We start from the raw sequence: 23,546 nt of genomic DNA, 5'->3' as shown, positions 1-23,546 counted from the left end.
ATCAGAAATTCTTCATTTAATTTTATGGCATAAACTAACGAAGATATTATTAGTATTACTACGGAACCCATCCCATGAAATACATGATCTGCATCTGCACACCCTTGTCTATATCGTTTTTGTTTTTCAATGTTTTATTCCAATTTGGCCAATTTGTAATTTAAATACTGGCGGCACAGATACGGCGCGAAAGTATTTTTACATCTGTAGTATGTACAATATCATTGGCTGTTTTCCGATTTTCTCACCCAATCGCATGGGAAGACATACATTTCGACGAATCACGAGAGATAATCAATGTAATCATGAAATCACGGGCTTGTACTCCGCCATGTTTGATTAATTTAAAAATCGAAGCTCTCCCATTGGTCGATATACAGACGTCATTACAATCTTTTGACGGCGTTGCGCAAATTATAATTTTTGACTCTCACTCATTGCGGCTGCCATGTTTTTTTTCATGTGGGGTGTGTGTGTATAGAAAATATCATGATAATTTCCCCGTATAAACTACTAAGGGTAAGTACATAGTATAATTTGCGAAGCAATAACGATGCGCACGCGGAAGCGCATCGCGCAACCTCAGTGAAAGTGTATCATGTAATCCTGTCGTGTTCTTGTGAAATTGTATCGTATAGTTTCCAACAAGGTACGTTGAGATTGTGTCAACACAATTATAGATTTACGCGCTGCGCGGCAATCTCTTTGTTCTCGGGTCGAGATTATATTGAGTTTGTTGCGTTTATTGAGCATGGCGAGCCGTGTCTTTCACCCTCGCTCCGTTGACGTAGATTTGGCGCCATCGACCCGAGTGGCGCGGCGGGGCGGGTAATGGGTTTCCATAAAACTCTTTGTGCCCTTGCAAGTCATAATCGTCGTACCTAAACAACACGTGACAGTAGTAAATAAATACGTTTTGTGTTGCAGCAGTAAGGGGTGCACCAAGTGCGTCATTCGTTAGAGCTAGTGACAATGAGCAAATTCTACTAACGTCCGCCAGAGAGTCAAGCGAGAAACACTAGCAAAGAGAACGCCAAAGAAACATTAAGCATGTATTAGTAAGGTGGCATTATAAAGGATCGATATTAGCACACGGCCCTCGGCGATTGAAAAATGGACACTCGATTTTTGAGCACGATGATTGTATTTGCTAGCGAAAGATATTCTACCGGACAGGATGCGTAAGCATAAGAGACGGAGCCAGGCTTCTGCCTGCTGCCGCGCCGCCCACCGGCTGCACCCAACCTCGCGCGACTTCTGATACCTGCACACTTACTGGTAAGGGGTCACCAACTTACTCCATTTGCTAATATAAGTTCATACTAATTTAAGCGAAATTAAGTCTGTTACCTTTTCATGGCTAAACCGCTGAACCAGATAAATTGGACCTTGTAGCAGAACATACTTCTTGTCCAGGAAAAATCCATGTTTCCCATTTGTAAAAAACAATTTCATGTGGATGAAGTTGCAGGCAATTGCTATAGATTATATTTCAAGAATAAGCCACCCACTACTTATATTGCATGTATGTTTTCAGATTTACATTAAACAAAACATGTCTATGTTATCGCTGATAATGTAGCTTAAAGGTGAAAGAATTTTTACAATCAGTTCATAGAAAACCAAATGAAAAATCAAATTTTACCTTTTAATATATTTATGAAAATAGAATAGTCTTAGAATATTGATATTTGCAGCACTTATTTTAGGTAATCTAGGCTAGTCCCAAATGTAACTAGGATCATAGGTGTACTAGACGCAATAAGCTAAATTGCCATTAACAATGTTTTATTTATAGATTGTATAGTCATGCTCAAGTAGGGTTGCCAACCATACTATAATATACAATAGTATTGTACTATATTTCAGGTCTGCATACTATTTACTGTTGAAGAAATATATAGTATGCAAATATACCTAATATATTTTCAACACTGGTATCTAACAAACAAAATTTTCATTTAAAATATTTATGAACATTACTTGTCGATAGATGCAATAGCGTCTAGTCTATCCAAACTTGTCTAGATTAAAAAAAATAGCATTTTGTTTAAAAAATTAAAAATCAGATGTGAAAAAGCATATTATTATTTGCTTATTCCATTATATACTATATTTTATTTAAGCTTCCTATATTTTTTATAGAAAATCTGAAAAATACCATTTTTTTTAATAAAATGTTATTTTATTTCAAAAAAATTAAATATTTAAAAAAAAAAATGTTGGCAACCCTAATGCTTAAGTGATATCTGTTGCTAGGACAAACAGTTGCTTACCTTGTTGATAATATTGACAAAATTTGTGATGCTATTTGATTAGTGAATTATTTGGGGATATTTCCATTGTGAAATTTCCTAGGTCACAGTATATTCACAGTATATTAACTTGTTTCAATTATTTATGCAGTTAGGTAAAACTTCTTTGGTATACAAGTTTTTTGTAAAATATCATATTAAAAGGGAAATTTATTTGTAATAACCCTGAAAATATAAAATTAAGGCAAAATTTATCCTCTTCACTGCTTGATGCTGAATAGTTAAGTAAAATTTTATTAAAATTAAATTTTAAATAAAAACAAATAGATATTCAGAATTACTTTTACTCTAATGAAATGAAAAAAATGTGATCAGTAAGGCACTCTAGAAATTTCAAGATTTAAAGTTGGGGTAATACAGTTTCAATCTATTCCTTTGCTCTTAGTCACTTTGGTGAACATGATTATATCATACTCAATGTAGTGCTAATTGTTCGTTCAAAAATAAGAAAAAAAATTTGAAAATCCTTCATTTGTTTGCCCTGACCATGAACATCATCGGGCCTGGGCAATTGGTCGATATTATATAATAGACAAAAGATTTTTTTTAAAAAGCACACAATAAATGTTTGCATGTCTGTGTATTTATTTGCTACTCTTTGTATATGACTTTCTTTTTTTTATAATTTTTTTATTTATTATATTCCATAGTGTCTCATATACAAAGAAATGGTGAGGCTCAGTGTTCGTTGACCTCCCACTAGGTGGACTGACAATATCGCATCTTCTTCCTTGTGGGCTGTTTCTGCACTTGGCCATGTGATTGGCTTCATTGCATTGCCGAGCTAGCTCCAGAATACTAAGCACACTGTAGAGAGGCTTGTTTGCAGGCCACTCAGGACTATAGCTTGGCAACTTTGTTGATGACACTCCCATGATATGCGGGCGACGGAGGGATAGACTGTGTGGGTGTGAAATTGTGCCTGCGGTGAAGTGAGGTGCATTAAGTAGTGGGTTTTTCATTCATCGCCCCTCGGCCCGCGCGGATTATCGTTAGTTACGTATGAGCTTGCCAAACTATATACAGTAGTTTCTTGGTATTTGGAGGTACCATACAAAAGGCCTACATTCTACAGTGGACGTCCATCGGCTGATATGATGATATTTCATTACATATGTAGGATTTAAATGAGAAACTTGTAGTTCGTGAAGTTTTAATTAGTAAAATATACAAAGTAAAGTCGAACCCTTGAAGTTAACTAGCATATTAACCAATTGACTAAGTAGCCAAGATAGGCATCTTAAGTAGAAAATTATTTTGAGTAAATTAATAAATTAATTACAAACACATCACACTAATGGAGTCTTATGATGTTAGTAGTCCAAATAAACTTCTGTATTTTTGTCATACAATTTCTACCATAAAGTTTATATTCTAGTTTTAAAATTTAAATAAACAATTAATGGTAAAATTTCTGAATGACCTATAATCTAAAAACAAAAACAAACAATTAAACTCATAATAAATGACTGAAAATGCTACCTTGTGTCTAATTACACTTATGATATTATATTACTTCTAGTTCAACCATTTTGAAGTTGTGTGCTTACACATATTTAGCAATTTATTTTTGTTTGTATAGATATAGTTGATAGTTAAACAATAATAATAATTATATATAATAGGAAAGTACAATGGCATTGCTTTGTGATAAGGATCTTGCAGGCATTATGATTATAAAATGCCAAACAGAGTTATTTATTTTAACAATCCATAATAATAACAGAAAGCAATAAAGTAGAATAACATTCCAGTAAAAAGTCATTAGTAACTAGACAAATAGTTAACAAATGTATTTTGTTATTGAAAATTAACAACTGTTGTCTAATGAGCCTATTGAACAAAAATCATTAGTACTAAATTAGATTAATTAATATTTTGACATAATAACCAGTTATTAAGTCTAATTTATTATTTTCTGTGCCGGGAAGAGGACATGCAGTGCCCAATTGTTCAGAAAAGAGACGGTAACCGTGGCAACGTTAAAATGAAGATTAACAATATTAAGAATCCGTACAGAAAGGTCGGTCTAGTTTGCACTTTAGCACTGACAATTGAAATTCATAGGCAGCATGAGTGATTGTAAAGATCAGTGTCATTATGTAGATGTTATTTATTTATCAATAACTTTGTGACAAATTTGAGAAGAATAATTGAAAATGTTGCCTGTGAAGTGCGCTTGAAATTTTGTTCCCCTTGGTTTTTGTACTTCCTCTTTTTGTTCCATTGTTTCGTATTTACTGCCTCTGATGATTTAATTGCATATCTTATTGTATTTATAATTTTTGTGTCTCATTATGATTGTTTTGTCACTAGAATTAATTTCTTTGTCTGTCCATCACTCATGTAGGTGTGAGTCATTAATTGTATGCAGTTATGATTTTGTGCACATTAATATGCAGTACAGAGGTCATGTATTGTCGAAATTTTTAATTTATTTTGTAATTATTAATATTAATATTCATTAGCTTATAAATAAAAACTGATTAAGTCAAATGTTTTCTTTCAGGAGTCTAATCTGGACAACATAGTTGATCAGCTCTGCACCAGACTTCAAGATATCAAAGATCAAGAAGGTGCTTCGACAGTAGGCATGCCCACACGTTCTCTAGAACAATCAGAGGCTGTGCGACGATACTACGCTGCTTTCCCGGCTCTGAAGAAAGGAGAGGAGTCGCCCTTGCAGTACTACCTGCCGCCCCCGGCCTGGTGTCGCCGCGCCGAACCCTCGGGCAAAGTCAAAATGCAAAGTGAACTGCTCGCGTCTAAGGATTGGAACTCCAAAAACAAAAAGTACTCGTCGGGCAAGGAGCGCCGCAACTCGTACAACAACGCGTACCACGGGCCCAAGAAGAACAAGAAGCGCCACAACAGCTACGGGCGCGCCGCCGACGGCAAGCAGGACCTGCCCGAGTGGGTCACGCACGGCGAGCTGTGGGACATGGACACGCAGGACCCCGTCACGGAGTTCATCCGCGCCCTCGCGCTGGACGAGGGCTACGGCACGTGCGAGAACACCGTGACCGACGAGCTCAAGGAGCTGCGCGCCGAGCGCGGCCGCGGCGACGGGCTCGTGCCCGACTGGGCCGATGACGGGCTCGACCTGGACGCCGACTGGGTGCTGGCCGACGACTTGCGCCCGCGCGCGCGCACGCCCGCCGAGGAGGAGCTGTACGCCAAGTTCGAGGCGAAGTTCGATCGGAGCATCGAGGCGCTGTGGTCCAAGGACCAGAACACGCCCGACGACGAGTACCAGGACCTGCCGATCGACTTCCAGGACTTGCTCTCCTCGCCCTCCGACCGCATGTTCGCCGAGCCGCCTGGCGCGCCGCCCGAGCGCGTCTGGGCCGTCGACCGCGCCGACTCGCCCACGCGCATCGCCGAGCGCCTGCGCCCGCTCACCATCGAGGACGAGCCCGCGCCCGCGCTCGAGCCCTGCGCGCCGTGCGAGGGCGAGGAGCTGCTCGACGCGCTGGCCGCCGTCGCGCACTCCATGCGCTCCTTCACCGCGCTCAACCACAGCCGCGAGCGCAGCGGCTTCGCCGAGGTGCCACCGCGCCGCCGCCGACCGGAGCCCGCGCCGGCGCCGCCCCCGCCGCCGCCGCCCGCGCGCTCGCCCGCGCGCCGCGAGACGCTCGCCGCGGCGCGCACGCACTTCCGCCCCATCCGCCGCGAGGCGGAGGCGGAGCCCGCGCGCTACGCCGACGGCGACACGTTCGACGTCAGCGGCGAGCTGGACCCGGTCGAGTTCCGGCGCAGCGAGTCGGGCGGCGTGTACCTCGCGGGCACGCGCGAGCGCTACCTCGAGTACCGCGCGGCGCGCGGCATCGACTACGGGCGGCTCAACCTGACGGCCGCGCAGCGCTGCCCCGACCTGGACGACCCGGCCTTCCGGCTGCGCTTCCCGGTGCGCCAGACGGACGCGGCCGTGCAGACGGAGCGGCGCGCCGACGCCTGGGAGTGCGACGAGTGCGGCGGCCGCGCCAAGAAGATGCGCCCCAGCGCCGTGCACAGCATCTGGAGCGAGACGGCGTGCGGCTGCGCGGGCGGCGGCGGCGGCGGCGGCGGCGGCGGGGGCGGGGGCGGGGAGCGGCCGCCGCCCGACGAGCTGTCGCGCGAGTGGGAGGAGCTGCTGCGGGACATCAGTGCGGCGCACCGCCTGTACGCCGGCGAGGCGGAGGAGGCGCCGCCCGCGGACCGCAAGCGCCGGCACAGCGCCGCGCTGCGCTGCGCCGCGCCCTGCTCGCACCCGCACGCGCGCTTCCTGCACTGCTGCGCAGGCGCGCTCGACCGCCCGCTCACGCGCTGACCGCCCGCGCCGCCGCCCCCCGCCGCCCGCCGCCCCACAGTGCCTTCTGATCAATATAAAGTTTTGACAAGTTTCCTCTCCGGAAATGCTCATCGAACGTCCCGGCAGGCGGCCCGTCTGTTCTGCGCCGTGCACCGTAGCGGGTGGATGTCTCACCGCGCGTTCCGTTCGGCGGATACAGTTCACGTAGCGGCGAGTGTCCGAACGAGGCCACTTTGACGCGGCGTCTGCACACAGCACATCACTAGCATCCCATTGTGCTCCACTAGCCCACGCCACCCCATCGAGGAAACAACGCGACTCTGTTACGGATATTGTGTCAAGGTGGCCTCTAACGTTTCCTTTACTGAACGATTATATTCCGTTCACTGTATATATCGTCTATCGAAGCTATTTCTTGTTCGAAATAAAATATTTAATTGTAATTTAGTGATTCTCTTTCGTTACAGTCACACGAATGTGCGAGGTAAAAAAAGAGGGTATGCAATATAAAATCGCGAATGGTTGAAACTCCACTGAGCCGTCAGTGCACTTGTGGCATCGGCACTAGTCGCACGACTCTGCCGTTTTGGAGTGGGGTTTAAATTTGGAAATCTAGCAATAATAAATAGTTAATTATAATCGAACCCTTTTATGTGCTGAATGAAACAGTTTGGATATAAAACAGCAATATGAAGTTCTAACATATCGTACGATATAGGTGTTGAGGGAAGGAATATAATGAAACGATTAGTTCAATGTTTTTCTTTTTAGCGATTTTATATTGATGTAGGCGTGTTCGATGGAATGCTGACGCTTTTAAATTTTATCAATATTTATATATGGTGACGTTGAATTATAATATGAAATACGATTTATTTATATTTATACAAAAGAAGAAAGAAATCTTGGCCAGTTTATTTATTTCATAATTGTTTACAACTTAACATAATAGTATTTACTTGTATAGAAGTTATGAATTCTGAACTCGCAAGTGCCAGCATTCCAAAGCGAACACAAAGGACGATTCTATATAATTCTTACAAAGATATCGTCCAGAGTTTAAATTGATTTTTGTTAATATGAGAAACTAGGTAAAAAGAACAGGTGTTTTATTATTTTCTCTTTTTTTTTTATTTGTTGGATCTTTTTTCGTTTATGTTTTCCGGCTAATGAGATGTCATTCGAGAAAAACTTTAATATGGTAGATAAATTTGTTTTCTGTTACGAAGATTTTTGAAGGCGACCGAGGTTGGGTAGGACCTGGACTGCCGGTGTTGTACTGTCGCGTAGGTTACACGTTTTTGCAAAACATAGACAAGTAGAGGTACCTAGGTCTTAGGCATAATAGTTCCAAATTTTACACAAAATATCAATTCAACGAATAATCCATGCTTTTATAAAATTTTTAATTTTCTTCTGATTAGTTTTTTTGTTTAAAATAGTGCAAAATCCTAAGATTTTGTATTCTTTCTCTATTATTATACAAATATCAATTATGTTTTAATATTTTGATTGCACTGCACTTTAATCTGTATTTAATTTTTCGAAATTAATATTTAAGTTATTCGATACACGATTTCTAACAAAATGTATGGCCAACCGTTGATACCTCTACTATGTCCGAGTACTTGAGAACGCAGTGTGGGTTAACGAAAGTCAACCAATATTTTGTATTCTCAAGTATTGTGAATTATGTTTGTGAATATAGGTGTTGTTGAGTGGTGGAAATACGATGTCGGACTCGTCCGTTAGCAGTTCGGACTTTACGTCCGTTCCGTTTATATCGCGGCTTACGGACGGATCCGATTATACGGTTTTAACCAAAAGTGTTTAAGTTGAGACCTGACAAGATAGTTGTGTAAAGGAGAAGTCTGAAATTGGGCCCATTTTTCTGAACGATACAGAAATGTAAAATGTACTAAAAATCTTGTATATTTCACTTGATTACTCCATTAGAATCTTAGCCGAAATAATATTCACAAACAGCGAAAATTAGCTGATTTTATTATTTTCACACCAATCCAGCTTTGTAAACGCCTAACGTAGTGATTTATTTATCCTCTGATTCGTATTTCACTGATTGTCAGTTGTCTTTGCAAACGCGGACTGTCAATGTCAAACTCAATCAAACTCAATCAAGATGCCATTGTCAAATGTTATTATCAAACTGACAGTTTTCCCTACAGATTTGACATTATTTATTGTCCTATTTTGATTAAATGTGTGAATTTGATGTCAAATCCTTAATAAAACAGTCTCCTGTCAGTTTGAAACCGATAATGCAATGAATTTTATGCTAAAGGGATACTTAATTATTGCTCACAGATATCAAGTAATTTATTGATTAGGCAAATATAGATTTCCTTGAAAATTGGCCTCATGAGTTCTCCTTAATTGTCCTAATTTATGGCCAATTTTCAGCTCTGTATCATTCGTATTATTTGGGCCCGAGTTGCTATGGAAATTGGGTTTCTCCTTTTCAGATGTGCTAATTGGTTCGCACTTTAAAAACCCTCAATTCGACGTTTCACATAGTACTGTCATCCTTTTCTGTAGATAACATTGTGAAAAGGATAGCAGATATTAGTAAATTTTTTGTAACCTAATTAGCACAAAAGAATATGAACCGAAAATGTTTGAAATTTAAATTTAATCAAGGAAATTTGAAAAACCTTGGCATTGCTCTTGGTAGAACACTTCAAGGATCTTTTCATTATTGAAGTCCTTTTGCTATGGAATATGATGAGTAAAATGCATGGATTTTTATAAGGGAAATTGCCAGTCTCAACTTAGACAATTTCTGTACGTTTATTTGTCCAACACTGCAATTGCCAGCAATATTGCCGGCAATATGTCTGGGTGCTATAATATATATTAGTATTCGTTATTAGAAGGCGGTGGACGGTTTGTTTTTAATGGTTTGTCCATTGTACGTCTTAAGATTTTTTAAGCGGCGATTTTATTGATTTGCCGCATAATGTAATAATGGTAAGGGTTGGCAGATGTGGTTTTTAGTATTGGAAAGGTAGACACGTCTGTCTGTCTGTAGGAGTGTATTTTCTATGTTGGACAATTAACTTTGGTCGACTAGTGTCGTCCCTTAGTGCGTTATAATGACGATGGTGGATTGTGTTTTGATAGTGGTATGAGCTGTCACTGTTCAATGTTTTTTTTAACTAACCGACTTTAAAAAAGGAGTAGGTTCAAAAGTGAAAATTTTTCCCTCTGAAATGTCAATTTTCTACAGCATGAAAAAAGCGATCGATTTTTTTACAACCAATTTATTTAATTATCTATTAAATGAGTATAGAAACAAGTCGGATCTTGGATTAAAACGTCGCTTACCATCATGTGAGATCGCAGTTGTGACTTAATTTGTCATTGATAAAAAATATATCGCATGCTTACCCTGATTACAAAACCTGTGCACACCACTTGCTAGCCTCCTCTTAAGATGAAAATATTAAAGTAACTAAGTTAATGTTAATTGTGTCCCAAAGTGGTCGATTCCCTCTCTATTTCTAACTTGTCTTTTTAACCGACTTCAAAAATAGAAGGTTTCTCAATTCGACCGTATATATTTTTTTTCAGTTATATTTTCTGAATTCATGTTCTTCCGTTTATCTTGTGTACTTTTTTAATGTCGACATTTTTGGGACTATAAATTTTAAAGCTTGCCCGATTTTTCAAGTGAATTGAGGAAAATTATTCCCAATTGCCCAACGGGTCAAATTGAAATCGGAAATATCGAGGGTTGATAAGGCAAAGGTTTTTGTCAACAGGAAAGGAGGTATAAAATAAAAACAGCTAAAAATTATTTAAAAAAAAAAACATCGAACAGTGGCAGATATTAAATTGTAATATAATTTACAGCTCCAAACAATATGAATGATAACAGTTCATGTAGGCGTAACTGTTATTATATAGTTTATATAAAGCATAAGAAGTGTATATGTTATATTTTATATTTTCATTTTGTTGGGGGGAGTTATGGGGTCTTAGGGTGTCCCTTTTCAGTATAGAGCATATTTTTACAACAATATGGTGATTTTTTCGCTTCTAACGTTGTAATGATAGAAATCTTTATAACTAGACAGTAGAAATTGTGTGTCATTTTGTTGCCGCTTTTTTGATATACATACACCTCTAAAATTAAAAAAAAAATCATCTCTGGAACTGCCGTTTCAGAGATTAGCTAGATATAACAGATGAAAGAAAAATTGTGTTTTAGTATTGTGTTACAACTTTCCAATTTTTTTTTTTATATTTATATAAATGTATTTAATATTAATTTGTATGAAAATGTACTCAAGACACCATTTCTATTGCCTTAGTATAAAGATTTCTATTACTGTATCTATATATTGGACCCCTGTATATTTATTTATTTCATGCCTTCCGTGGTAACATTTTTCTGTTTTTGTTTTTTTTTTTTTAAATAATATTTCAAAGACTTTGCTACTTTTATGTCGTGTTTTATATATTGTATATCTTATTTCTGTAGTGTGGATTTACTTCTTTTTGTAATAACTGAAAATGTTAATAATGAAAAAAAAAATAATAAAAAAAATATGTCATTTGCAAAATGTTGCATCGGTATGGGCTGTTAATGTATATATATTTAATATATTGTGAAATTTTACCTGTAAGCAGTTTCAGTTCTATATGTATATTAATGTTTTTGTTTGTTTTGTTATCATCTCTGAAATATAATAAATAGTTGTATAGACGTCCATCTTTATTGATTTTGCACGAACGATTTTATTTGTTTTTTGTGTTTCAATTTTATCAAAATGTTTTCCATATTTCAGAAATGGCAACACCGCTCTGTATTTTTCACGATCATTAGCAAAGTTTGTACTTTTAATCTCATCAAAACTAATTATTATTATTTTTCACTTGCGTTTTATTTTGTCGTTTTCACTTAATCGTAATTTTATTGTCGCATCACAGTCTTTTTTTTTAATGTTGTTCCGTCATAGTTCATATTGTATTGTACTTATCCCATTAACGATATTCGCTAAAGGTTACTTGGAAAGAAAAAAATGTGTAGAAAATCCGAAAAAAAAAATACGTTTGTAATAATTAGATACAAGTTCGCATATAATATTATGTTTGATTAGTGATTAATCTAATGTAATGTACTTGTGACTTTGTATTGCGTCCGGAACACCTCGGACTGCTGTTGTTATTTTTGGCAACACCATTGTTGCTGATGGCAACAACATTGATGTTGATGGCAACATACCTGACGGCTGTTGTTGTGGCAACAACAATGTTGTTGGCGGCAATATACCTGACGGCTGTTGTTTGTGGCAACAACAATGTTGTTGATGACAACATTCTTGACGGCTATTGTTTTTGGCAACAACATTGTTGTTGATGGCAACATTCCTGATGGTCGTTGTTTGTGGCAACAACATTTTTGTTGATACCAACAGATCTGATGGCTGTTTGTAGCAACAACGTTGTTGTTGCTGGCAACAGAAACGGGTCCGCGGCAGCCTTCAATCAGGGACATTTAAGACCAGGTTGCTACGGGCCCATAAAGGCGACACAGCCCAGTAAAACCATTGAGGCTATCAACTGAAACCATTACCTCAGTACAATACGCCTCAATAGTATTATTGGGCATAGTGTTATTGCCTCTAGGTTTATCGGTGACTAATGTACTATTGTTTGGAATGAACATACGGTGGCTTTTAAGTTTCTTTTGTGTCTTGGTCGTTCTCAATTTGTAATAACAGGAGACTCGGAATTATTTAGTAACAAAAATTTCGTATGTCGTCATGAAAAATCATTGCAATGATTTTTTGGCATTTCATATTTTAAGAGACCTCGTAAAGAAAACACCGATTGATATCTTACGCTACTAATGCGTATTTTGTTTGCGTGAAACTGTGGAGAAATGATTTTCTTGAACTATTTGAAGTCTCCTGTTAATTCATATTATACTCTCCCATGGTATGTTCATTCAAGACCATAGTTTTTTTTACAAGAAAAAATGATTTACTAACTGACCTAGAGGCACAGTTTTGTCCCTAAACTAACTTCGCAGGCCACGTTATAACTTAAATTTGTGGCGAATGAGCTTTTTGTCAGTAATGTAATTTTAAATTCGTAAAAAGTTAAAAATTCACACCGTTTATAAAAGTATACCTAATTTAATTTTATCCTTTGAGACGAGAGCAGTGTACGTATTTTCTATTCATAATTTTTGGATCACATCGCTAATCAGCACACATTAATGTTTAATTAAAAATATATAAAAAAAATACAAAAAAAAAATATATGATATGTAGAATACAAATTTCAAAATCTTAAAAATCTTGACACGCTCTCGCCTTAAGATGCAAGTGGGCTTGTAACCGATCGCTAACTTGTGCTTGGTTACATGCAGATTTGTTGTTCATAACAATATAAATATGTATTGATTTTCCTTTTCTTTAATAAAACATCTCTGTAATTCGTTAGAGGGGAAACTAAAAATATCTTGTAAGCCGGGGTAGGAGTACTCGAGGGATTTCACATTTTTTTTTTAATTATTTGGTGCCAAAGTTGACCTCAACTGTAATCAGGGTTGCCACCTTTAGGGAAAAAGAATCTGGATGATTGGGCATCCATCAGAGTCGTTCGAAGTTTAGCCCAATCAAAATATGACCCATGTGAGACAGTCCAAGGAAAATAAAATTTTATTGTGTTTTTATTTGTATTTATTTTATTAGTATAGATAATAAATTTTTCCATACGTATTTTTTCTTGTTACGAGCCGCTTTTAGTAATTCTATATGATTTTTGTATTTATTTATGAAGTCTGAACAAGACGTGTATGTTCAAAGAAATTAGCAATTCTGCTTTTATCAAATCTGCCGAGCTATGATGAATCGCGTTGTAGATGGCGCGGTGGCGCGTGATTGGGTTGAGTATCTGTGAATGAATCGATTGAGCCTATCGCATATTGTTAAAAATCGGGACAAAATCGTTAGGCCTGTCCCGGCAAAATCGGGACGGGTGGCAACTCTGACTGCAATATAGATAATATAGAATAAAAAGATTATAAATGAAACTACTAGGAAGCCATGGACACTAAAGCAATTTCAGTATTTGTAATTTGTATTGTAATTATTGTACAACAGCACACGATAATAGTAACGTCATACAATACACACATTGGCACCAATCGTTTAGTTAAACATTGTGTAGACGACTTAGCTTAGATGATAAATTCATTATTAAATTGGAATTATTAGATGTAACAGTTATCTCGATTAGTTAGAAGTGGTTATCCCTGAAAATAGTTACCATTTTCGTTATGTTAGGTTGTGCTCACTACTCTGGTACTTGCCACCTGTGGAAAGAATATAATAAAAATAAACAAACCAAAACCTGTCGTTTTATTTTTTGAAAATACTATGCAATAATTCATTGTCTCAGATCACAAATCATTTCGTAGGTATTATAAACTTGCAACGACGATATTCTCAAGATGTTCAGAATTTATTAGAATAACAATAAAATAGTGGGCGAAGTAGCCACTTGCTCAAATCCAAACTTGAAGCTGGCTAGGTTGTCCTTGTCTTGCGCACGCGTTGAAATGAGAGAGCGCTATACAAAAACCACAGTTTACACTTTCATCTATTGAAATGCACGCGGTGCGTCGTTGAGAACGAGCCACGCCGGTTTATCTTCGAAATAGAGAATCCGGTCGTTCGTCAAACAAAATAAAAACTTGTGGACTTTTGTGTTAAAAATTGTGATAATTAGTGATATCCGCTAACTAGTGCCGGTGACCGAGCGGCTTTGATTTATTTATCTGGTTGAAAAGGTGAGTTTTTATTTACTTTTCAATAAAGCTCTTCAGCAAGCAGCTTTAAAATTGGCGACTATTTTGTTTTTGTTGGTCTTATTTCAATGGAAAGATAATTAAAATGCAGTATTGTTTCAAATAGACATTTCAAAATAAGACTCAATATTCTTTTATATTTTTTTCGTTTAATGCTAGGTGACTGAGTAGTTTCACAAGTATTGATTTACTGATATTTTTTATTTGTTTATTTCAAATTTCAAATGTTAAGCTACCGTTAACCGGATATACGGCATTCGAATTTCTTAAAAAAATCAAGATTTTGAAAGTATTTCGCAAAAGATATCGAATTTTGTTTTCTAAAAAATTATTGAATTAGTGAATGAATTGAATATGCCTATCTACTCGTATAATCACTTATTTTTTACTCATAAATTAAGACTGAAGGTTTAAATTAAAATTAAACCTTCCAACCTTTTTCTCGGTGTCTATTTACAGAGGTAATAAAATAGGCAGTTGGTAAGTACTTAAATGTAGTCGTACAGTTTGTAAAGATAAAATCTAGGTTTATGGCAGTGTACCAGGTCAAAGCTCCAGAGTGTTTTCTGAAATACATCTTGTGTGAAAGTAGGCAGGTACATATGTAAATACATACATATATGACACTACCGTTTTCCAATAAATTCAACCTGTTGACTAAGTAGGTGGACCAACATTACAATTCGTACGAATCAGTTTTCAAAATTCAAATTATTTTGAATATAATGGTCTCTTTTTCATGGCCAAAATTTCCGTTTATTTTTGGATACCCGTTCCTTTACTTGGTAACTGTCATTATCATCTCTTATTCGGCTCACGGTTGAGCACGAGTCTCCTCTCAGAATGAGAGAGGGGTTAGGCCGTTCTCCACCACGCTAGCCCAATGCGGATTGGCAGACTTCGCACGCCTAGAGATTTAAGAAAATTTTCAGGTATGCAGATTTCCTTACTACGTTTTCCTTCGCCGTTTTGAGAGGTGCATGCTCCGAACCGGATTCGAACTTACGCCCTCTGAATCGAAGGCAGAGGTCGTATCCACTAGGCTATCACGTCTCAAGTAGTTACTTACGACAAAATATTCCTAAAATTTATGCGATTTACCTCACGGTCGAAAAGAGACTTCTACCCTCACGTTGTGTGTTTTATGTTCACGAGAAAAATACAAAATAGTCAGATGTATCTTTTTTAAAAAAATATTAAATATAGTCTTCTGTGACATTTGATGCAGGTTCGCATATTATGGTGATATTGTTAAATTCTTTTTACCTCTTACGACGAATATTATCTTGTTCTTATGATAATGACCGGGTCCGAATGACTCTCAGGCACGGGAAAAAGTACTTTGAAAGAAAAACTCAGTACCCGAAAAAATCCCGGGTTTCAGCTAAAAATTAGCGATAGGAGTTGCTTTTTGCAATGAACGGCTAATGCTGAGCTGTAAACCCTTTCTGTTTGGTGTCTCAGATAGACATTATATAATATCTAAGATAGGATGTACTGTTTGTGACACTACAAATGAATTGATATATTTTTTTCTTCAGTATTGCACAGTTCTGCTACCCTGCGAATAGCGACCCGAAGCCATATAGTATAACCACAGGACCAAAGAGGCGTTTAACGACATCTTGTCGTATTTATTGGCTAATATCGATTTAGATAATGTCTTGTATATTGCGAGTCAATACATAATTCAGCATTTGATGTGTTTTGGAAAATAATACAAGAATTATGATACACTTGCGCAAATCGGTTTCATAGCATAGTTAAATTGTTGATGGGTAGCTAATTTTAATGCATTTGTTGCAAAATAATATCGTAATGATTTCTTCTTTGTTCAATGTCCATACCTATAAGTAGCTAGGTACCTAATTATAAGCATAACGTTGTGTTTAGGTAGGTACAGACCATATGAGTAATATTTTTGTGACAATGCAAGCAAATATCAAATTAGATACTCATACGTTAGTACGTACGTACTAAGACGTAAGATAAAAATAGCTTAGCTATTTTTATCTTACTTTCCATAATAGTAAAGTAAAGCTAGGACTTATTTTTTTTTTATTAGCTACACTTAGCTAATTTTCAGTATAAGTAAATCGCAACATATAAGTGCTACGATTAGTAGGGTTAATGTTTTTTAAAATTATCTAGAGCCTTTATAGCTCCCGAATTAAACCCGTATAGGTTTGATTCCCGCCCGTCAGATTATTATTAAAGGCAATATTGACCATGATAATATGGCTGCCGGTGATAGAGTCACTAGCAATGGTTAAACTTGATGTTTCAAAAATGCTTGTAAAACTAAGCCTCCATAAAATAAACGAATTTGAATTGAAACGACACTATAAATAAGTCATTAAAAATACCCATTTTTAAATTAAAGTCGTGACTGATATTGTTTATATTTTTATTGTTATTGCACGTGTTATCATCATGTTACTAATAAAAATCATTTATTATTATATTATTCGATACACGTATTGCACACAAACACAATTCACTTTATTTAATTAATTTATTTAAACGGCAATAGCGATTATTGTTGCAATAAACATCTCACAAATGTTCCATTTCCATGTAATTATTTGCTAACAGTCGCTCAATAACAAATTAAATTTTATGAATGTTTTGAAGATTTATTGCTTAGATTAATATTAGTCATTTTATGGCGCTTTTTCTATGAAATAATTTAAAAAAAAAACATTGAAGGCAGCGGGTCCAACTGCGGGCGTAATGTCATAAATACATCAAAATCGGTTCAGCATTTTTATAATCCGTTCAGTAGTTTAGGCTCTACGGTGGAACGAACATACATACATACATACCTTCCTTTTGGTGTCGCCGTAGTAGGGTAAAAAGCGGAGGTTCTATGTTCGGCTGTATGTCCATCGATTTTTCCGTCATTTGTGGACCGAATTTGAAAAAATATTTTTATTTGGAAGGGTATTCTTCCAGGATGGTCCCATTTTCTTCATGTCAGGATCTGACGATGGCATCCTGGAGGAAACGAGGGGAATTTTCAAAAGTCGTAGAGACGACTAGTGCGTTTGATAATTTTTTTATTATGTATTTTAAAACACTACAATTTAATGATGGTCTGGAGTCCGTCTGATGATGGAGTCGAAACACAGACGATGGAACTCCTCAACGATTTACAGCAATTAACTTTTCTTTGGGTTTTATTTGTTTTGATGAGAACATCTAGATGAGTAGTGACTGCCATTAAGGGTCTGGTGATAAAGACGAAGGACAGTTAAGGGAACTCATCAACGGTTCACAGTAGCTACCTTGTGTTTGGGCTTGATACATTTGTATTGCTGAGAACTTTCCACCTAGATGGGTTGTGACTGCATTAGGAGTCTGGTGATGAAGACGAAGGACAGTTAAGGGAACTCATCAACGGTTCACAGTAGCTACCTTGTGTTTGGGCTTGATACATTTGTATTGATGAGAACTTTCCACCTAGATGGGTTGTGACTGCATTAGGAGTCTGGTGATGAAGACGAAGGACAGTTAAGGGAACTCATCAACGGTTCACAGTAGCTACCTTGTGTTTGGGCTTGATAAATTTGTATTGATGAGAATTTTCCACCTAGATGGGTTGTGACTGCATTAGGAGTCTGGTGATGAAGACGGAGGACAATTAAGGGAACTCCTCATCTGTTATGATACATTTCACGTTTTCTGGATATTCATATTTCGTGTGGATAAACAGGGAGTGGAATTTTGTATGTGAGTTAAGGTAGTATATAGGTTAAAGCCACAGCAATTTTGTAAATAATTAATACATCAATGGCTTAGAACCGCCTTCAAACCAATCAAAAGGTAGTTCATACGAAGCTATTTTTCACTTTTTAGTTTTATAGGTTGATTCATTTCTATGTTGGAAGCCGGTTGAATTTTTTTTATTAAAATTTTTGGCAGTTCATTTAGTTAGTTTTTTTTTCTAATAAGAATTTATTTTAATGTTTTAACTTTTTAAAAATGAATTTTGGTAGATGTTTGATTTTCATTAAGTGTGTTAACATAATATAAAAGTATTAATTTAAGTTAAAAGTTTCAAAATTAAATTTACCCCTGGTGGGACTCGAACCCACAGTCCCCGGCTTAGGAGGCCGATGCCTTATCCATTAGGCCACAGGGGCTGATGGCAACTTGTTTGAAATTATCGTCCAATTGCTTGAACTTGTACCGAACCAAATTTCTAGCTACGGTTTAGCCCTAGTTCGGACTCGTTTAGTATTTTTCAAAAATTGTTCGTACTCGACTAAAATACTAAAGTAGTCCGAACGCATTGTAGCCCTTGACTACAATCTTACCTGATGGTAAGTGATGATGCAATCTAAAATGAAAGAGGGCTATCTTGTTAAGAGGAAGATAAAAATCCACACCCCTTTCGGTTTCTACACGACATCGTACTGGAACGCTAAATCGCTTGGCGGTACGTCTTTGCCGTAAGGGTGGTAACTAGCCACGCCCGAAGCCTCCCAGACATGGACCAATTAAGAAAATCTCAATCGGCCCAGCCGTGGATCGAACCAAGGACCTCCGTCTTGTAAATCCACATCGCATACCACGGAGGTTGTCAATGAACTAGTCCTTCAGTGCTGCCTTGTGTTATTCAACCTGAGGCGTGGATTTTGTGACCTAGTGAACCTGTGGGTAGGTACACAGAAAGTAAGCTTCCCAACAGTGAAAGAATTTTTCAAATCGGTTCAGTAGTTTTGGAGCCTATTCAATGCAAAAACAAACAATGAAATAATCTTTCCTCTATATAATATTAAGTATCTACGTATAGATAAAAAAATACTATTTAGATGTTTCTGGTCATTTATCCTCCACAATAGGCTAGATGACACTTTTTTTGAAATGGTCTTAAATAGTTCATTATTGTTCTACTAGTTTAAGAATTTTATTTTCATGGTTTTTTGAGACGTTTTGAGATTATATATATATAAAATTTTAGTTTTTTTTTTATGTTTTTGGAAAAAACACCCGTCGGCCATGATGGTCTATATATTTCAACAGTTTCATGACGTCACTCTAATCAAAGACGTCACTATAACAAATCCCTTAAAAACGCAGCGTTTGACTAAAATATTAGATGTCAATTTGTTTGACATTTAGTACATCAAGTAACATTGTGACGTCACAAAATGGAAGACAGCGTTTTTGTCGTTTGGCAAATTTAAAAATATATGATTTTTAAATTAAGTTTTCTAAGAAATCCTTAACTTTTATTAATTAATATCGATACATTTCGGACCCTTATTCCATATACTATGCGAAATTAATATTGTTTATATCAAAGATGTGAGTCAACTACCCTATTTCAAAGACTACGTGAAGATGTGTCTTATTATTTATCCTCTACCATTTCCAGAGACAACGTGATCTATAAATACAAATATTTGAACGCAGAATCCGCCGGTCACGAAGCGACGTCTGTTTGAATTTCAAACTCTTCCGTGTTCCATTTGAAAACCGTGACCCATTATAAGATGGCATTCGATATACATATGAGGAGGGAGGTTTGATTTCCATCGAAGGCGAAGGTGGTGCGAAAGATCGCTTTGTAAACTACGTACAGTTAAAGCTCCTTATTCACGCTTCCTTTATTCACGTTTTCACTATTCGCGGATTAAAAAACTGCGACCCAATTCCTATATTCGCGGCTGAATATGCCGTTATTCGCGGATCTAACTGACGTAAAATGTGCAAATTTTAAAAAATACCATTCCATATTCACGTCTTCTGTATTCGCGACACATTTCGAGAACGTAACCCCCGCGAATAATGAGCTTTTACTGTATATAGTAATATCATATAAGCTATATACAAATATAAAATAAGCCTAACTTAGTCAAGAAAATGAAACGCTCCTACATTTGTTTGCCTTTTGAAAATTATTTTCCTTGATATCAAACTGATCGAAAAACAGCCCTTTTTTCCTCGGGATTACGATGTCCGTAGTTCGAGTCTTGGTTAGGTCTGTTTAATACTGAGCTTTTCTTTATTAAAAATAATCTATACTAATATTATAAAGCTGACGAGTTCGTATGTTTGTTTGATTGAACACTCTAATCTCAGGAACTACTGGTCCGATTTGAAAAATTTTTGCTGTGTTAGATAGCCTACTCATCGCGGGTGGCTATAGGCTATAATATATTATCCTCGTATTCCTACGGGAACGGGAACTACGAGAGTGACGTCAGCTAGTTTCAGTAATAAATCTATAGCTCGGAGATGAAAAGTTAGTGGTATCAGGAGTTACATTACACCCGATAAGCCCTCATGCTAAACCATCTATATCGGAAATTATCATTAACACTTGATTAGGCTGTACTAGATTCTTTAATTTTTTTTAATTGTATTTGCATATCTTTTTAAATATGACCAAATTTCCCGTTCACTTCCAATTAGTCGGAAAATAACGTGTTAGGAATGGGGACGACAATAGACTAAGGGGCGGGGATCGAACCACCACCTCTCGGTAATCCGATCCCCTTTACCACTGTGCTATTGAGGCTTGGAGATTATTCTCACACATCGCTACATAGTTCTCGTATCTCTAGTGGAAGGACACCCTTGTATGGACTGCTAAATAAGGAAGATATTAAAAACTATGGGAAACTGTCCTCAGTAACCGTTTCGTATATGGTATGGCTATGGAGTATTATTGCCTTGACATTTAAGCTCACTTGGTCGATTTTTGAATCGGCAATTCCCATACAAAATAAGTATGCAATTATGTACTTAACTTAATTTTTTAATTATTTTATCGATTGTTAGTAAGTAAGTACTTTGAGTTTATTTAGTTTTCTTTTTTCATAAAACACCCCAGCAAACAATTGAAAATAGAGTCAGAATCAGAATCATTTATTTGCAAAAAAACATTAAATTTAGTTATACAAAGATGTTCTTATGTATTAAGGTAACAATGTTTCACAATTAATAGGTATACAAATGTTTAATTAATAAAATTAAAATGATATAAGTTAAAATTAAATGACATTAAGTTAATTATATTTACTTTTAATTAAAACACACATTACATCTACTTTTACTTATCGTGGAATTTACAGGTTCTGCAGAAAATTTTAAAAACGGAAACTCATTTGTTTTCTTAAGAAAGATATATCTTTATTTTTTAGGTAATGCCACATATTACAATATTAAATTCTAAATATATAGCTTATAACTAGAGTAATAAAAGAAGAACGCCTTGCAATATGTGACATAACCTAAAAAAGGCCCCAACTCAGCATTTTGCCTCATACTTCCTATACAAAAAAATCTTCTGGCCTATTCACTAATTTGGTCTTTATCAAATCAACTGAGAAATGTCATCTACCTACAGTATTATATCCACGAAGTGTTGTCAGTAGACATCGGATGATATTTGTTACATAGAATCTCAATTTCGTATATGTCACCTAACAAACGTCAAAGTTAGCGAATTAACCTACAGGCCTAAAGGTATGAACTTTAAACCAACAATGCCTGTTTTGTTACACTTAATACAAATAAAATACTCTTTGTTACAACATTTGTGTAGCAGGCGTTTCATGATAAACATCATTACAAGATCCGTTAATTTCTAAAACGATTTCACTAAAGCGTATTAAGCGAGACAAGCCGTTCTTTGTGAGCTAACCCTAAAGTGAAAGGATGGACAATCAACTAAAAGGATTCTTGGGCACAGGGAAAAATTATCATCCACAGAATATATTTTATTTTATTTATTAATCTGTAAAATACATATTGAAATTAAGTTAAAATCATTAGCGGGTAGTAAATCAAACAACATATTAATCAATGTCTGAGTGTTCCGTTGCTGCGACGCTACACAGGCTGTCCCAAAAAGTTCTTTCAATTTTCGCCTATGCACGTTAGTATACTCGCAACTTTGAAATTTACATTGGTAATTAGATCCGTAATGTTTAACAAAAATCAGATCTTTAAAATTTAATTTACAGCAGCTACAGCATTGAAAAAACTGATACAAGAACTTGGTCACTTGGTTCGTCGTCGTCATCAACCCATATTCGGCTCACTGCTGAGCTCGAGTCTCCTCACAGAATGAGAGGGGTTAGGCCAATAGTCCACCACGCTGGCCCAATGCGGATTGGCAGACTTCACACACGCAGAGAATTAATATAATTCTCTGGTATGCCGGTTTCCTCACGATGTTTTCCTTCACCGATTGAGACACGTGATATTTATTTTCTTAAAATGCACACAACTGAAAAGTTGGAGGTGCATGCCCCGGACCGGATCCGAACCCACACCCTCCGGAATCGGAGGCAGAGGTCATATCCACTGGGCTATTACGGATTTTAGGGAAACTGTTCAAATTAGTTTTTAATAATTAGGTCTTAGGCGGTGTATCTATCATTTGCGTTTTATCTATTAATTACGGGACATCCTGTATAATCTCTTTGTTATCATCACTCTATTGAATCTTAAAATGAGCACGTAGAGTTCGGACTTACCAAGTTCGGGGGTCTAATTTGCGCCGAAACGATACATCTAGTGGAGAAAAATCCAAAATATCCAATAGTAGCGCTACTGGAAATGTCGCTGTACCTTTCCTTTTGTTGGGGCGAAAGAGATAGGACTGGGACTGGAAGAGACTACTCCACCGCCATTGGTTAACATTTTGACTATTTTCTCTTCAAAATTGGAACAAACTTCTTTTTTGGGCCGTGACGATTTCTTTACGTTTACTCTACAGTAAACTTGCAGAAATCGTCACCAACGAAAAAGAGTTAAAGACACACATATTTACAACTGTCGAGGTTGTTCGTCTGTTTGTGCTTAACGCTTTATTTAAAGTTTTATAACTGTAATTAAATTTTTATACTGTACTAGCAGTAGCGGACGCCCGCGACTTCGTCGGCGTTGCTTTCAGTTTTTCACAAATCCCGCGGAAACCATGGATTTTCCGGGATGAAAAGTAGCCTATGTATTAATGAAGAGTAAAATTTATTTCCATTTACTTCAGCCAAATCGGTTCGGTAGTTGCGGCTTTGAAGAGTAACAAACATCCATAGAAACTTTCGCGTTTATAATATTGGTAGGATTTTCATTAAAA

The 23,546-nt window shown here is 37.2% G+C and overlaps 2 protein-coding genes and 1 non-coding gene across 7 annotated transcripts in view; 2 read left to right on the top strand and 1 right to left on the bottom strand.

Annotated features, from left to right (window-relative positions):
- Positions 1-356: 356 nt before the first annotated feature.
- On the top strand, positions 357-13,991 carry LOC112050405 (uncharacterized). Of its 5 annotated transcripts, none has more exons than XM_052884998.1 (4): positions 357-519; positions 928-1,278; positions 4,247-4,338; positions 4,825-13,991. In XM_052884998.1, the coding sequence occupies exons 3-4, from the start codon at positions 4,252-4,254 to the stop codon at positions 6,622-6,624; spliced, it is 1,887 nt and encodes a 628-aa protein (XP_052740958.1). In that variant the 5' UTR covers positions 357-519; positions 928-1,278; positions 4,247-4,251; the 3' UTR covers positions 6,625-13,991. The 5 variants fall into 5 exon arrangements, with proteins under 5 accessions (XP_052740958.1, XP_052740963.1, XP_052740959.1 ...); XM_052884999.1 differs by having other exon boundaries at positions 360-519; positions 931-1,278; XM_052885000.1 differs by having other exon boundaries at positions 508-649.
- A 250-nt stretch (positions 13,992-14,241) lies between these two features.
- Positions 14,242-23,546, top strand: part of LOC112048097 (leucine zipper putative tumor suppressor 2 homolog) — a 144,956-nt gene continuing 135,651 nt past the window's right edge. The window contains exon 1 of the mRNA XM_052885004.1: positions 14,242-14,431. The gene's annotated coding sequence lies outside the window, so the exon portion shown is untranslated. The remainder of the gene's footprint in view (positions 14,432-23,546) is intronic.
- On the bottom strand, positions 18,522-18,594 carry Trnar-ccu (transfer RNA arginine (anticodon CCU)). The gene has a single exon. It is a non-coding gene; the product is annotated as a tRNA-Arg (tRNA).

This window comes from Bicyclus anynana, chromosome 13 (assembly GCF_947172395.1).
Source record: "Bicyclus anynana chromosome 13, ilBicAnyn1.1, whole genome shotgun sequence".
Lineage (NCBI taxonomy): Eukaryota > Metazoa > Arthropoda > Insecta > Lepidoptera > Nymphalidae > Bicyclus > Bicyclus anynana.
The sequence above is the reverse complement of the archived record's forward strand: the minus strand, read 5'-3'. Positions and strand labels throughout refer to the sequence as shown.

Excerpts from the sequence above, each read along its gene's own strand:
- LOC112050405 (XM_052884998.1), top strand. The coding sequence starts at position 4,252 with ATGCAGTGCCCAATTGTTCAGAAAAGAGACGGTAACCGTGGCAACGTT. Across the intron at positions 4,339-4,824 it reads TTAAGAATCCGTACAGAAAG|GAGTCTAATCTGGACAACAT; the intron begins GTCGGTCTAGTT and ends GTTTTCTTTCAG.